Source organism: Malaclemys terrapin, chromosome 12, assembly GCF_027887155.1.
Source record: "Malaclemys terrapin pileata isolate rMalTer1 chromosome 12, rMalTer1.hap1, whole genome shotgun sequence".
Classification (NCBI taxonomy): Eukaryota; Metazoa; Chordata; order Testudines; family Emydidae; genus Malaclemys; species Malaclemys terrapin.
In genome coordinates, this window is record NC_071516.1 from 13,305,623 (window position 1) to 13,321,710 (window position 16,088).

Consider the following 16,088-nt stretch of genomic DNA (forward strand, 5'->3'; position numbering starts at 1 on the left):
CTGGTGAGCTCAGCATCTTGGAAATAAGGGGAGAAGCTGAGCTCAGGAAAGCAACTCAAGTGACTAGTTCTTTTCTTGGGGCACACAACAGGGAAGAGGTTCTGAAGATCACTTAAGCAGTAATGCAGAAGTCCAGACAGTGGTCCCAGCCCATTAAAGAAAATTAATCTAGGATTTTTTGATTGAGTATTTTCTAGCTATGATCCAATTGCTACTCCTGGGTGAACTGTGCCGAAAAATTCTGTGCACAATATTTTAAGTTTCTGCAGACTTTGTCAAAACAACACTAGATGATCACAGTACTTTCAATTTGGTAACTTATTTCAAAATACCTGTCAGCAAGTAATATAGAGAGAAAAAATTCCCCCAGGAGCAGAAAGTTAAAGAACCCCCCTATAACAACCCACTTCCTGTTTCTCTGCCCCTTCCCTGAGCCCAGCTGGGTGGCCAGAAACCCACACCCCCTTCCCCTGCCCCCAGAGCCCAGCCATAGGGCCCCTTAGCCTAGATGCCCACACTCCCTCCTCACCAAAGCCCAGCCATGAGGGTCCCCCAGCCCACATACCCAACCTCTTACCCCTCAGAGCCCAGGAATCCCAGAGGAGAAACAACCTGATGGTGGGTCCCAGGCTTGTGTGGAGTTTTCTACACACTGTTGTCTCCTCAGGGAACCGCAGCTGCTGGGAACCCTCGAGATCCCTCCCTCTCCCCCACCAGGCAGTGTCTTCTATGTGCAAGCTGGGCTCTGCCAGGTCCAGTAGCAGCTACCACCACTGTAGCCAATTTCTGTGGGGGAAATTCTGCGCGCACAACATTTCTGCAAAATTCTGCATTGCAGTGGTGCTGAATTCCCCCAGGAGTAAACTGCATGTGATGGGGCAAAATGGGAAAAGGATATTATAGGGGAAAAAATCATGTTGCCACAGGATCGATCCTGCAGAGTATACACAGGACCCCGTGTTCAACAATTTTAGTGGGGATCTGCAATCACTGGTCCACACCTATGATTCTCAGTCTTCACTTTTACAACATGCAGTGAAGCAACTCTACTGCTGTTTCACATGCAATAGATTTTTCCATTGCACATTCCTTTGGTATTTTGGAGTACTGCAGTTTTTGCAATTGTATACACATGACTTAGTTTATGGAATTGCAATGCGTACAATCCTAAGATATTTCTTACTGGAAAATAAGTAAACAACTAGAAGGGAAAAAAATATTTTATTGTATTTTCTACTAGTGTTGACAATTCTATAAGACCTTTACTACTATTTCACACACTAATTGTTTTCAAGCTTACAAATGATTCAGAAATTCAAAATATATTCTTGATTTAAAATACATTGGAAAAAAGTTAATCTAAACAAAGGTTGCAAATGACAGTTTTTACAACCAGATTTGTCTAATTCAGAGGTCAAAAATAGTGTCTGTCTGATTTAAAAGGGACAAGTGCAGTTTAATTACTTCACTCAGCAAATGAAATTAACTTTTAAAATGTAAGCAGTGTGTGATATGCTGGTGATTTTTAAAGTGAGCATTGTTTCCAGAAACCACAAAATCATGACTGCATTACAGGAAGTAACTGATAGAAGGACTGGAATGCTACTTGTTTTTCTAATAGTGATAATAGAAAAATACACATTTTACTTAGAAATGAAAGAATAAAGTGATGTGATACTTTGAATACTTTAAAAAGTAGAATTTTTTGTATCTTGCTATATCATTAATATCAAAAAGTGACTGCAACAGTACTCAAAATCAGAGAACTCTCTATGAAGCAATAAGAGCCCATCAGAGAAAATGGCTCTATTAGAAATAATTATGGGAAAGGGAATAAAACCAAAAATGTTTCCTTTAAAAAAATAAATAAATCAGTGTTCGACCTTGAGTAGAATGTCTAAATTTCCTTAAAGGCCCCCAAATGTTTCAGCAGCTAGCAAATTGCAGGAGATTAGGGAAGTTACTGTTAGGAGTTAACAGTGCAACAACCCCACCACCACCTTCAATGGTTACTTAAAGATATTTCAATTTTATCCAGAAAGTCCATTATTCAGTAGCATCACCAGAAGGCAATTTCAATAAAAAAAAAGTCAAAACATTCCAGCAATTAAACTAAAATAAAATGTAAACTCTGCTTGATAAGTTGGTTTCAGGGTTACTTATGGACTCAATCATAAACGAGCTTACACACCACTGCAGGGATGTGAGGCACCCCATTTTGCCTCGCACAGACTATCTGCGTCATGGGTCACAATACAAGAGGGAATGCAGCCACCTAGGAGCAGCTAACTCTCCTGGCCAGGCAGTGAGCCAGCCAGAGCAGCAGAACAGGTGCAGATGGTGATTTAAGCTACATTAGAAAGAAGGCGGGCACAGCTTACATCTCCCATGGAGCAAAGAGGAAGCAGGGACCACACTGCAACTCAGTCACAATATGGCCACTGCTCCTGGGGTAGTGCAGTTATATGCTGCCCCTTACTCAGGGCAGCTTGCAAGCTGCCACTCTAGCCCTAAGTCATCAAAATCCCTTGAGACGTACACAATAACTTATTTTGGGCACTCTGTATTGCATAGCTATATGTACATACTAAACTCCACGTGATGATAGGAACATTGTCACAGTAATAAAATTTTTAAGAAGCAATTTTCAACCAATTATTTAAAAAGATAAATAAGTTAATGATAATGCAATTTTGACAGATCCTTAGTTCTTTGCACTTCCCTCAGCTTGGAGGGTGAAGCTAAACTAATCAGTTTATAGCCCATTTCACTTGCATGATGCTGCAGTGTTCGTTTTTCCCAACACTGCAGAGGAACATCCAGATAAAGCTACTGAAAATATTTCTATTTCATTTTATAATTAAAAAAATCTAAATCTTGGGCCTAAAACTACTACTAAGTGCTCATTTAAATCAATCTCACTTAGGGCAGGTCTACACTACCGGGTTAAGTCGACCTAAGTTAGGCAACTCCAGCTATGTGAATAATATAGCTGGAGTTGATGTAGCTTAGGTTGACTTACTGTGGTGCATACACTGCGCTGGGTCGACAGGAGAAGCTTTCCCATCGACTTACCTTATGCTTCTCGTTCTGGTGGAGTACTGGAATCTGTGGTCGATTTAGTGGGTCTTCACTAGACCTGCTAAATCAATCCCCAGTAGATCGATCGCCGCATCGATCCACGGTAAGTGTAGACATACCCTTGACTTCACGGTGATGCTTCTGCAGTGCAAGAGCAATGTAGCACATTGGTAAGTGTTTGGAATTTACTGCAGAGATCAGAACTAAGCTTTTTTTCTGTTCACATTAAAATAGTTAATATACACCCCCATAGTAGCTAGCTCAGACCTGCAGATTTCTTGGCTTGATGAATTATAGACATTACAGCAGTTTGTAGAAACATGCCATATTGAGTTGTGAACAGCAAGCCAAATGGACAACTCAAACATCTAAGGAAATAGCACTTTAAAATGGTATCTGACGTGAGCTACGCAATAAAGTCTTAAAAGTGTAGATCACTCCCATATTAAGTCTTTATGTTAGTTTAATATAAGAATCAAGTAACTAGCTGGTGCACTCAACAGTCTGCAGAATTATAGCATGTGGACTTCAGGAATGTATATGAGCTTCTTCTGCAGGGGTTGAGAACCTGCTACAGCTCAGTTCCAGTTATAGATATGTCTGCTAATACAGGGCCTGATCCACCACATTGAAGCCTATCGGAGTCTTGCCACCCACTTCAATGGGTTTTGGATCATGCCCACAGACTGAAATTGTGGTCCCCTTGAAGTCAGTAACAAAACTTCCATTGACTTCAGGGAAGTCAGGATTTCACTCAAATAGTCTATAGGTCTCTAGTATAAATAAAACTGGCTAGCAGCTTGCTCTACTGGAACCAGGAGACAGCTTTTAAGTGATGCTCAGCATCCATACAACTTAGAAGTATGGAAGTACAGCATGGCCAGAGTGTCTTTTCAGAGCAACAAATTATTTTAAAGGGGCAGCAGATAAATACTAAGCACTGAGTTTGTGTATCAAAAGAGGCAGTCACATGATAGGACAGAGTATGCTTCAGAGAATAATTAAATGGGGATTCAACCTTAGTTTAGTTCCTGAAATACACTATTATGAATTAGTGCGGCACTGTAGCAAGTGTGTTTCACCAAGAAAAAAGTAAGGCCTAAAAGGCTGAGCTGTAAAGATTCTAAGATGTACTTTCTAAACAGTTTCCTCATTGGTAGGTAAGTGCTTATGTTATCACTTGCAGGAGTTTTCAGATACCATTTTAACAAAGTTCTGAAGGGAAGAGAAGGAAAGGAAAGTAGATATCAACATTTTCCTGAAAGAAACATTTACCTAAAAAGACAAGTCAAAAAGGCAAGATGAGATCACTATTAACATGAGTCCAAATAGGGTAACTGCAGTTGCACAGCACTTTAAAAAGCTATATGAACATGACATTTTTTTTTTTAAACAATAAGATTTCATCATGGGTTTGAGGCAGGAGGTTTGAAGAAACCAATCTTACGGAAATATCGGACAAGGAATGGCACAGAAACTAAGGTAATGCTGATTCGGACTGGAGCAAACACCTTGTGAATAGCGTAGGCCAACACAAATGTGCTTGTACCAGCGGCCACTTTGGATTGCACCAATGCTTCATTGAATCCAAGTTTTAGGAGAACTGCGGTCATGTCCACACCACTGGGGAGGGAAAAAAGGAAAAAAGAATTTATTGTAATTTATTTTTTAAATCAAAAAGTTGTACCAGTTCCCTTATGTTAGTAAAGAGATCTTTTGTTTACTTAAATTCAATTAATGGAGATATCCCATCTCCCAGAACTGGAAGAGACCCTGAAAGGTCATTGAGTCCAGCCCCCTGCCTTCACTAGCAGGACCAAGTACTGATTTTGCCCCAGATCCCTAAGTGGCCCCCTCAAGGATTGAACTCACAACCCTGGGTTTAGCAGGCCAATGCTCAAACCACTGAGCTATCCCTCCCCCCCTTACTTAGGATAATCTGGGTATTCATGCTCCTGTTCCTTAACTGAACACCTACCTTAGTTATAGCAGAACAACGTTAACTTTTATGTCGTTACTTAAAAAGCAGTTAAGTGTGCCAGATTCTGATTTAACACAATGGATGAGTTTCTAAAATGGAGCCACTCTAGCTTTATACTGCTCTCACTGAGATTAGTCTGCAATCTTTCTGACAATTCAGGAAGCCCATGCTGTTTGACATTTCCCTTTTACTATGTAAATCAAAAACCTAAAGCACAGATGCATTAAGAAATTAAAATTCCAACAAATAAAATAAACTGTGATTGACTTAAAGAGGCACCATCAACTAGAAAGCTAATAAATTATAAATTGTAACTTGAGGTATTACATTTGTCTCTGAGCCCTCCCATACCTCCGAGCCAATTTTTGTGGTTTTACATGTTTTTAATTTTTTTATATATATTTTTCTCCTCCCCATTGCTCTGTGAAAGGCCCACACAACATGCAGAAACTGAAAAAGCACAAAGTGCTGTCAAATGCACAGTGTGATATTTTTGACAATTTCAAATGATGCCTGTTACAAGAATAGGAAACAACTTTTCAGCCTGAAATGTGATATTTTTCCCCTCCCAGGTTGGTGTCCCTATAAAACCAAATACCTTCTCATTCATCCCTCTTTTCTCTGCTTTCACAATTGTATATCTGCAGCATCAGCCCAATACACAGATATGTCCCTTACAGTTAAAAAATAATAAAAATGTAGGGCTGGAAGGGATCTCAAGAGGTCACCTAGACCATCCCCGACAGGTGTTTGTCTAATCTGTTCTTAAAAACTTCCAATGACAAGGATTCCACAACCTCCCTAGGTAACATCCCTGTTCTATTATTCTACCTTCTGAATTAAAAAAAATAAATTGGAAGTTTGTAAATAATCTTTAAATCTTTCAAAGTTTAACCAACGTGCAAAATGAAAGACCATCAGTAAATCTGATGTAAGACAGAGTAAGACAACAATACACCCATACGTAATGCTGAAAGTTCGCTAATGGAGGAGTAAAAAGGCTGTTTGAATGCTGAATAACTTATGTAAAAAACAGAGCAAAGGAAAGAAAGAGGGACTTGTCAACTGCCATCGATCAGTCACGTATACATTGCAAACAAAGAAGCCACAACTATTTTCAGTTGTCTAGAATAGGCTCTAAATTCTGGAGTATTTCCCACATGACCTTGCAATGGTTCACTTTTTCCCCACTGCACTTCTCACACTTGGCCATACAATTAGGCTTAGCAGGATTTGATTTATGTCCTTAGTCATTGGTAAGTGTCAATTTCATCTGACACAAAACAAAAAACAACAAAAAAATCCATCAACAGTTGGAAAATGCACCTAGCACCTGCAGGAATCCGGTGTCACTGGCCTCACAGCGCTGCAGGGAGCCCTCTGCAGTCCTGGTGACTCACTCCCTGGCCAGGAATGCAGAGGTCATCTGTGGGTAGGAGTTGTTCAGCAGCTGGGTGGCATCCCTCCCAGCTGGTGGCTTCTCCTCACGACTCTGGCCAAAGGTCTCTGTTCTGCCAAGCCACGACCACAGCCGCTCCTGCACCTTGTGCCCTCCTGTCTCAGGCCTCTCAGCCACACAGCGAGCCCCCTGCAGCCTTGCTGTCAGAGCTACCCTAACCCTCCCCCCTTTTATTCCCTACAAATGTGAAAATTAAAATAGTTAAAAATAAAAAAACGCTTAAAAATAAAAATCAATATTAATTGTCAAACTTACAAAAAAAAAATCGAATTCTGCTGTGCCTACATGTAATGGTACATTAATTGTTTTGTAACGGGAGAGTTATGTTTGTGCAGTGCATGAGGGATCTTTGCTGCCATCATGTGCTCTGTTCCTGTAAATAATTATGTACATTTCTAAAAATAGGACATGATCCCACCAAAAGCCACGTACAAACTCCTCTCTCTCTCTCTCCTCCCTAGTTGTCACCCTTCTATTTTTTTTTTAAATCCAGTCCTATATTTGTTTTAATCTTTCTGTTTCTTCTGCAGTTATAGGCAAAATTCTAACTGGTGTCTTTCAAGGAACCTACCAGCCTACATTATTCTTTTGCTCTCCTTTCTTGCATACAAGTGCCTGAGTAGATCTCCAGGGTAATCAGGGCCGGATTTACACCTTACGTGTCCTTAGGCACAGCATCTTCAGCACGCCCCCTGCCTACAGGTGACCTTTGTGTTTTCCGTAAAAAAAAAAAAAATTATATATATGAAACTTTTAACCCTCTTTTAATTTTTAGGTGCCCCTAGGCACATGCCTACTGTGCCTAACTGGAAATCTGGTCCTGAGGGTAATCACCTTGTTTTGGATACAGTTCTGTTTTTATTTGATTTATACTGAATTAAAACAATCTTCAGCTCCAGCACACAGTGGTGGCTCTCAGATCTACACTGCTCAAGCCAGTGTTTCATTAAAACAGCATGTCCCCAAAATAACAAACAAACTCCCTTCCGGATGGCTGCATTGGCACACTCCCCATCCTGCATGCCCCCAGGTGTAGAGCAAGGTACATTTTAAATGCAAACCCTCATCTTTACTCTTGCTTGTCTCAACTCAGACTGGTCCCAAATCTGCAACTGCTTCATACATGAATCTCCAGTTGGATGCCACGAGACTTCTGCACATAGAGCAGACACAACATTGGGCCCTGACTAGTCTCAGAAGTTAAGTACTACCTCAAAAATCCATGCCTGCTTGATATTTCTTATTTTATACACAAGATTACCCAAGGCCAGAGAGTCTGCAAGAGAATCCACACCTTGAAACAGCCAGGTAGAATATTCCCAAAGACATTAACGAAATTCCAATATGGAATGAAACTCCTACAGCTCCGTATTCTTTAAAAACTTTTTTCAGCTGCTGGGATTTGTTGGGTTTCTTCTCATCTTCATCACTGGGATCCGTGACTTCCTTTTCAGGGGATCTACTTGTGTCCTATCCAAAAAGAAAACGATGATTTAGAACGAACACTCACATGACACACAATGTCCAGGTTCCAGTTAATTGTCTCAAGCTACTTGCTGAGAAGCAAAATAAAAGCACAGAACTCTATGCCGTGCTGTTCTTGGGTGCTTTGGATAGGGGGGCAAAACAAAGATGCATAGTATTAGGTGGAATTTACCCCATAGAAGAGAGTACACAAGGTCCACATGAGCCATTAACCCAGGCTTAAGGGCTGCATTGAACTCTGTGTGGACCCCAGCACTAGGGCAAGTTTTCCTATTACAGAATAATAAATATAGACAATATAATCCCGATCCTGAAACTGACTCAGTTCAGGCAGAGTTCCACCCACACAGTCACTTGTAGAAGAGGATCCTTAGTTTGCATGCCAGAGTGATTTTGCTTTGTACCTCAATGCTCAGCCTCACAGTGCAGATTAAAGAGCACTGTCTCGCCAAAGGCCAAGTGATTGGTGACACAGAAAGCACATTTGACACAACATATCGAGAGAGGTCAGCTTAAAATAATTTACCCCTGAATAAGGCCCAACATTTTAAGCTCTTGTAAATCACATTTTGTACATCAGCAACACAGAGAAAGAACCTGGGAATTATTATGCTGTAGCTCGGTAGCAACAAGCAGCGTATCCCCCGGCTGTAAAAATGCGGCTGCAGCAGCAGCAAATGCAACTATGCTAGCAGTGGTTTGGCAGCCACTGACAGACTTCTGCTATAGCCATTGGGGAACCCATTTCATTTCTTCCTCTGGCATTTCTATAACAGAATAAGGTATAAAACAGAATTTTTATATTAAAAGTAGGTTTCAAAGCAACCTGATCCTAACTGGGCAGGTAGAGCCTCAGGTACTAGATCTGACACACAGTCTTGGACATTATCTTGTCTTAACCCCAGAGGAAATGTTGGCCAAGACAAGAGGGAAAACCTTGGGGCATCTCATTTATTACTGGACAATAGGATGGACAGAAGGGTTCCCTCTTCTTCAGTTTACTTAATAGTAGTGGTACCATTCTGACAGCCACTGAGACTGAAGCCCCCTGTTTATTTACCGCAGAGGCAGTGCCACCAGATGCGTCCCACCAGTCAATGTGCCTCAAACCTTGACAGAAGAGAGAATATTTCGTTTTCCTTTGCCCATTCAGTCTTTTGACTCTCTCAGTCTGCCAATAAGTAGGCCCAGTTAAGCTCCATATTATATATGCTTTCAATTTACAGTGCTAAAGGGCATCTCAGGCAGTTATACAACCAGGAGAGGATTCTCAGGAACTCCAGGCTCATTATATCAAAGCCAACAATGCAAAATGAAATCACAGGATCTGAGCTATGTAGCCTGTTCTTGTCACCCAAGTGGCTTCCATTTCTTTCAATTTCGCTCTCCCTAATCTAGGGCACTAGACTGAAATACACTGAGGCAGCTTCTGAATCTGTATTAGCAATGAGGCAAGAGATTAAGCCAGTACCATGTTAGCAGCTGTTTATTATGACTACCCGGTGTGGTCATGCCCTGTATATCTACTTGCTTAGTAAAGACAGCTGAGAGAACAGAATTATTTTCTATAACATCTCTGTAGAAAGTCTATTTTTCTTGGACCCAGGGAGTCCTGTAATGCCAGAAATCAATCCACCAGAAGATTAAGGTGCTCAACGTGTTTAAGAATTCAACAGTGACTGAAAGCAACCAAAAGCACAGAGTTGGCCACAATCCTGGAGCTGAATCTCCTTGCCCACATGCATCTGGTTGATTAATTGGGGCCTCAGTGAGGGCAGATCCATATTAATGAAATTTTATTTTTAGATTATTGTTTTGAGACAAAGGAAATTCAGTGTTTATTTGTAGAACCAGTCCTGCAGAAATGCAAAGAAAGAAAATATATTTTAAAAGGCTTAGTTTAATATATATATATTTTTAAAAGAGAGACTACTTTGAATTGTGAGCATCTGTAGTTATATGATGTTCTTTGGCAATACCAACGGGACTATTTCCCCCTAAACAAAACAAACAAACAAAATCTAACTGTATTAAGAATTAAAAAATTAGTATAGGTCACAGAAGGGTCTCAAACAAGAGTGTTTTATCTAATAAAAGAAAAATACATGTGGATAATAGTGTGCAGACAGTGGGTGGTCTGACACAGAAGAGAAAGAAGCTCATGTCAAGAGCTCTTAAGTGATGGGCACTGGCTCTCATTCAGTTCTCCTCAAGGCATTGCTCTCTTTAGCATTTCTAGTGAAAACAGCATCATTACTTCCATCATAATTTGCTATTTTTCAGAGGTACTGTACTCTGGAACTCTCATTGATTTTAATGGGTACTAGCTGATGCAAAGCACCTCTGAAAAACCAAAGAGATGCGTTTTTTATGGCTTACTACTTGGCCATAATAATTAACCTGGAGCTAAACCTTCACGTTTAGAAATTCTGGCACAAACAAGTTTAAAAACAACCTCCCCCCACAAAGAGAAAGAAAAAAAATTCAAACATCCACATACAGTTCAGCCAAGTTATGAATGTTAAAACATTACACATTTTGTTCTAAGGGACTCGTGTTGCATTTCTAACCAAGACCACTCCTATTTTTTTTAAAGTTACATGTATTGAACAGTGAAAATACATGTGCAGATAACTAAGGACATTTCCACACTCTGTTTTTGAGCTGAAATAGGGAAGAGGATAAAAGAGATAAGAAAGACCATTAGTCCCCTGCCCCAGTACATTGTCAAGTGTCCTGCCCAGTGTAGTTTTAAGTGTCCCAAGTGACTGGGCCTCTACCATATACCTTGGGAAACTATCCTGCAGGCTAATAGATATCGCTGCCTGGAACATTCAACCTAAACTTTCCAACTGAATTTCATCCCTTTTCTCTTGTTTCTTAACTGTCACTTCAGAAAAACTGGGTACTTGAGATCTTCTATAAAATTCAAAATGTGCAGACCGCACAGGGGAGGAAGTGAGAATCTTTCTCCTGTATTTTATGAGAATATGATGCACACACACATTACAAGTACTAGAACCATTTCCTCTATTTTAACACTTTCTATTCTTAAAACCTATCCTACAGAAACTGCAGCAGCTTGAAAACAAGTAATGTTTTTGGCCAGTGTGTGGACAGGACATTATATTTTAAAAAAGAAGTTGTTTTACTGCCTGTTAAAACTACGTCCAGTCTGTGCAAATTGGCACTAGCTATAACACTATAACTAGAAAGATTTCAAACAACTTCCTATGGGATGGAATAAGAATATTTCCCTCCCTCTGTACCCTGCTGTGAGACCATCTCCCCAATGGCGACTCCTTGGCATCTTTATTCCCTCGATAAATCTTGATGGTGATGTAGAAAATTAACCCATTGTGACGTTGTGCAGTCTATATGGTTTTATAAAAATATAAGTGAATATAACGTAACTGGAATATGCTTCATGCAAAAGGTCTCTTGTAAGGTATCATTACAAAGCTTATAATCTACTGAGTGTGATCATCCCATTTGTATAAATGTACCACTCTTGTATCTAAAACTGGAAATATAAAATAACTCTGAGGGCCTATTGTAATTATGTAAAGTGGGGGCCATTAATGATGGTTTGGAATCTTGATAACTCCCATTAACAAGGACCATTGTCTGCAGATGGCTATGTTTACCTGTTAGTCTTCCTGTATATGTGTGTGCTGACAAGTGGGCAATGAAGTCTTGCAGTGACATGTGATCATGTCACCTGAACTGGAATTCATCTTTAACCTGGTGCTTTTCCAGTGAGGGGGGGGTGGAAACCCAGAGGGACAAAGGGTTCCCACCTTAAGCAAAAGGTATATAAAGGGGTGGAAGAGAACAAGGGGAGGGAGGAGCTATCATGAAGAATCCCCTAGCTATCACCTGTGCTGCAACAAGAGCTGTACCAGGGAAAAGAATTGTGCCCAGGCCTGGAAGGTGTCCAGTCTGAGAAAAAACTTACTGAAGCATCTCTGAGGGTGAGATTATCTGTATTCAGTTTGATTAGGCATAGATTTGCGCATTTTATTTTATTTTGCTTGGTGACTTACTTTGTTCTGTCTGTTACTACTTGGAACCACTTAAATCCTACCGCCTGTATTTAATAAAATCACTTTTTATTTAGTAATTTACTCAGGGTATGTATTAATACCTGGGGGAGCAAACAGCTGTGCATATCTCTCTATCAGTGTTATAGAGGGGGAACAATTTATGAGCATAAAGCTTATGCAGGGTAAAATGGATTTATTTGGGGTTAGACCCCATTGAGAGTTGGGCATCTAAGTGCTAAAGACAAGCACACTTCTGTGAGCTGTTTTCAGGTAAACCTGCAGCTTTGGGACAAGTGATTCAGACCCTGGGTCTGTGTCTGGAGCCAGACGGGAGTGGCTGGCTCAGCAAGACAGGGTGCTGGAGTCCTGAGCTGGCAGGGAAAACAAAAGCAGGGGTAGTCTTTGCACATCGGGTGGCAGCTCCCAGGGGGGTTAGTCTTTGCACATCGGGTGGCAGCTCCCAGGGGGGTTTCTGTGATCCAACCCGTCACACCCATTTTGGACGGAAACACGGTAGAACCTGAGAAATTATGTTGCACAGATTAGAGCTAGCCCACGCACAGCCCCTTTTCCTCTCAATGGGACAGTGCTTCCCACTCCAGACCCCATGCATGATGCAGCTTCATAAGACACAAGTGGATTGTATGGAATGGGAAGAAGCCTAGGGCAGTATCGGTATTTGCCAATATCCACCGGGATACACGGACAATACAGAGCAGCAAAACTAAACCCACTTAGCAAGTTGCTGCTGACTCAGCCTGAGTCACCCTCACCCACCTTCCCGGAGCTGCCGCTGCCGGGGAAGTTGCTGGAAGTTGCTTGCAGAATTATCTCGGGCGGCAGATGGCTGAACTCCGCGTCCTCTTGCACCTGCTGTTGGTCGCCGAAGCCCTTGTGGGGGGGCAGATAACCCGCCTTAGCAGCTCTGCAGCCGGTCCGGCGGCTGGGATCAACTGGGGCAAGCAGCGCAGGAGCGGGCAGGAGGCGGAGGGGGCTTTGCAGGCGCAGATCCCCCAGGGCGAGCCAGCTGCACCCCAGTCGGAAGCTGGGTCGATGCTGCCTCTTGTGCGGAGCCTCTCTAGCTTCGCCTCCCCCGGGGACAGCCTGCAGGTGGCCGCCTAGGAGCGGCGGGGCCCCCGCTGCTGCTCTAGGGCTGCTGCCGCCGCTGCCCACCTTGCCCCAGACGATGCGTGCGGTAGCTTGGAGCAGCGCCCCAGGGCCCAGCGGGCGGTGCGCCGCAGGAGAGCCCAGCTGCACCAGCCAGGGCATTGCTGGAACAGGGCCCCTTGGCCCGCGAGCCCGGCCAGGGAAGCAGCCCAGGCCCGAAGAGACTAACAGCCACCCCCGCCCGCCCAGGCACCCTCCTCCTTAAAGAGACAGCGCCCCTGCCTAGCGAGCGGGACGGCAGCCCGGTTTGGAGCAGTCCCTCACAGCTACTGGCAGCCTCCTCCCCGGACCCTTGCGGGGAGGGAGAAGCTAGGTCCCCTCCCCCGCAGATCGTCCTCAGTAGAGCCAGGCCTGACCGTCGCGTCTTTGCACCACTTCAGCCCCCAGGGTGGGTCCGCGCTGCCCATGGGGGAGGGCTCAGCCCAGCTCAACCTAGACTGGGGCGGACGGGCCATTAGGCCTGGGGCCAGCTCAGCCCAGGCTGATGCCCGTGTAGGAGGGGGGTGTTGAGTCAGCAGCTGGCTCTGCATATCCTGCTTTTCAGGGTAAAAGGCAGAGGGTGCCAATGAACTGAGTAGAGAGACAGCTAAAGGGCTAGTTGGGTGGAGAAGACTCCCCCTGTCCCCCCAGCTGCTAGGACTATATAAGTAAAGGCTGGGGAGGAGAGTAGAAAGTCTGAAGGAAAGCAGGACTAGCTGCTAGTAATCAAACTGTACCCTTCCCCAGAACCAAGGGGGGGGGGGGGGAGCTAGTCAATATGGTGCGCAAATAACACTCTAGGCTTTCTGGCACAGTGGTGGGTGGCTAAGAACGCCAGGAGTTGTGGTGACCAGGCTAGGAAAGACTCCCAGGGCCAGGGAGTCCGTATCAGCACGTCTCATGGCTGCAGGAGTGCAGCGGGGAAGCCCACAGGGTCTGGGGCCTGTTTACAGCCCTCCTTTAATTCCCAGCACAAAGCCCTGTTGTTTGGGATGGCATGTGTGTGTGACTCTCACCTTAAATGCACACCTCTGAATTTAAGCATCACTGAGTTTGGCAAAGAACATGGGTCAGACTAATGATTCATCGAGCCCAGTATCCTGTCCTCCAACAGTGGCCAGTGCCAGATGCGTCAGAGGGAATGAACAGGGCATAGTTAAGGACTCATCATAAAAGGTGAGTTGCAAAGGGAAAAAAACTGGCTTGTGTCCTTTTTTTGCTTCTTTGTGAGGTAGAAAGAAGTCCTGAAAAATATCTGCCTTACCAAAAAAAAAAGGAGCAGAAGAGAAGGTTGTGGAGAAGGGTTGTTTTCACATTGGAAATGTAGGTGGACAAGTTAATGGCAGCTGGAAATCTAGCAAATTTATGACAGTGCCACAGACTGCCATATGAGTAGTTGACAGTGAAGAGGCTCATGCAGGAGTGCAAGAGACAGAAATTTCACAGCAGCTGGCCCTAGACTGTGGAACTCATTCCCACAGGAGACTAAGAATGACCTCACTTTCAGAGCTAAGGTCTCTGAGAGTGGACCTTCCATTTTAGTTTTGTTTCAATACATATACACGGACCCACTCATTGGTGTACACAAGGAAACCTACATTAAAAAAAATCCTTTACAACCTTATCAAGCTATTTGTCCTACCACCAGACAGGAGGGAAGGAAGAAAGAAGGAAATATTGTTTTTGTCATGTCTATATTTAAATACATGGGAGGTACAGATGGATATGTACCTGGGTGAACCGGTAGATAGAATGCTCCTGCCCTTTCATTTCTGGCATGAGATGTCACAGTACACATTTATTATCATAATTAATTATTTGCATTGTGGTAGCATCTGGGGCCCAGTGACGGACCGCAATCCCATTGTGCTAGGCGCAGAATAAAAAGATGGCCCCTGCCTCAAACAGCTCACAACATCTTTGAGATCCCAATCGTCCCCTCTCCCAGCAAAAGCAGGGAAAATTGGACTTGACTACTTGACTGTTAATTCTAAGCTATAAATATAACAAGGAAAACAGGAAGTAAAAATACAATCTAGGTGTTACATAGCTCAGGAGGAACCTTAGGTCCTGATCCAGCAAGTTATTCTGTACATGTGGAGGCCAGTGCCTGTGTGGAGCTCCATTATCTTCAATGGGGCTCTGCCTAAAGGGGTGTGCATACTGGGGATTTGCCCATGTGGAGTAATTTGCAGGATCAGTGCCTAATCTTCTATGACTTTTAACTGTGCAACCTTCACATTATTTAACATAGTTCAGAACTGGGCTTTTACACAGCAACTTTCACTCTGGAGTCCTTCATAAACAGAAATCACTTCACACTTTGCTCAAATGAATCTACTGCTGGGGTGAAAGTGGCTTCCAAATGGCACACACAATGCTGCTCCGAAGTTGGGGAGGGGAAATCATTACATCACCATAACTTGTATGGAAACACTTAATGAATCTAAATTTAAATTCTAAGCTGTGCTTAGAAAGGTTTTTCTTCTCCCCGTTCCCTAATGACCCATCCTTTCTTCCCTATTAGTACTGTAATGCTGTACACATACACAGCCCTGTACAAAAGGAGAACCATGTCAAATACATAGGAGGTTTCCTGCCCGGAAAGGCTTGTAGTGTAGGAACACATGCTGGAACTGCACAGGACGACAAAGAATGCTACAATGCGGAAACAGCATGGTGGGTGGCCATTATCAGTAGGATGCATCACAGAGCAGATGGGTTTTGAAGAGTCTTTTGAAAGAAGAGAGTAGGAGAGCTTTGCATATATTAAATGAGCATCTGTTCCAGACATAATGGGCAGCAAACACTGTACAAGCATATTAGTCCTTGCTCCATAAATCTAGACCCTTTCTGAGAGCTTGGAATATGGATAGTTTTCAAGACCACA

The 16,088-nt window shown here is 43.0% G+C and overlaps 2 protein-coding genes across 4 annotated transcripts in view; one reads left to right on the forward strand and one right to left on the reverse strand.

Moving 5' to 3' along the window:
* Positions 1–1,204: 1,204 nt before the first annotated feature.
* Positions 1,205–13,616, reverse strand: FAM210B (family with sequence similarity 210 member B). The gene is made up of 3 exons (XM_054046230.1): positions 12,830–13,616; positions 7,816–7,991; positions 1,205–4,704 (listed from the first exon to the last, which is right to left on the reverse strand). Exons 1-3 carry the CDS (start codon positions 13,319–13,321, stop codon positions 4,488–4,490), a joined length of 885 nt encoding a protein of 294 aa, XP_053902205.1. The 5' UTR covers positions 13,322–13,616; the 3' UTR covers positions 1,205–4,487.
* The window catches only part of LOC128846944 (uncharacterized), a 156,780-nt gene continuing 152,331 nt past the window's right edge, over positions 11,640–16,088 (forward strand). For 2 of the 3 annotated variants that reach the window (XR_008446823.1, XR_008446822.1), the window contains exon 1: positions 11,640–11,980. The gene's annotated coding sequence lies outside the window, so the exon portion shown is untranslated. The remainder of the gene's footprint in view (positions 11,981–16,088) is intronic. The other variant, XM_054046231.1, reaches the window with a different exon arrangement.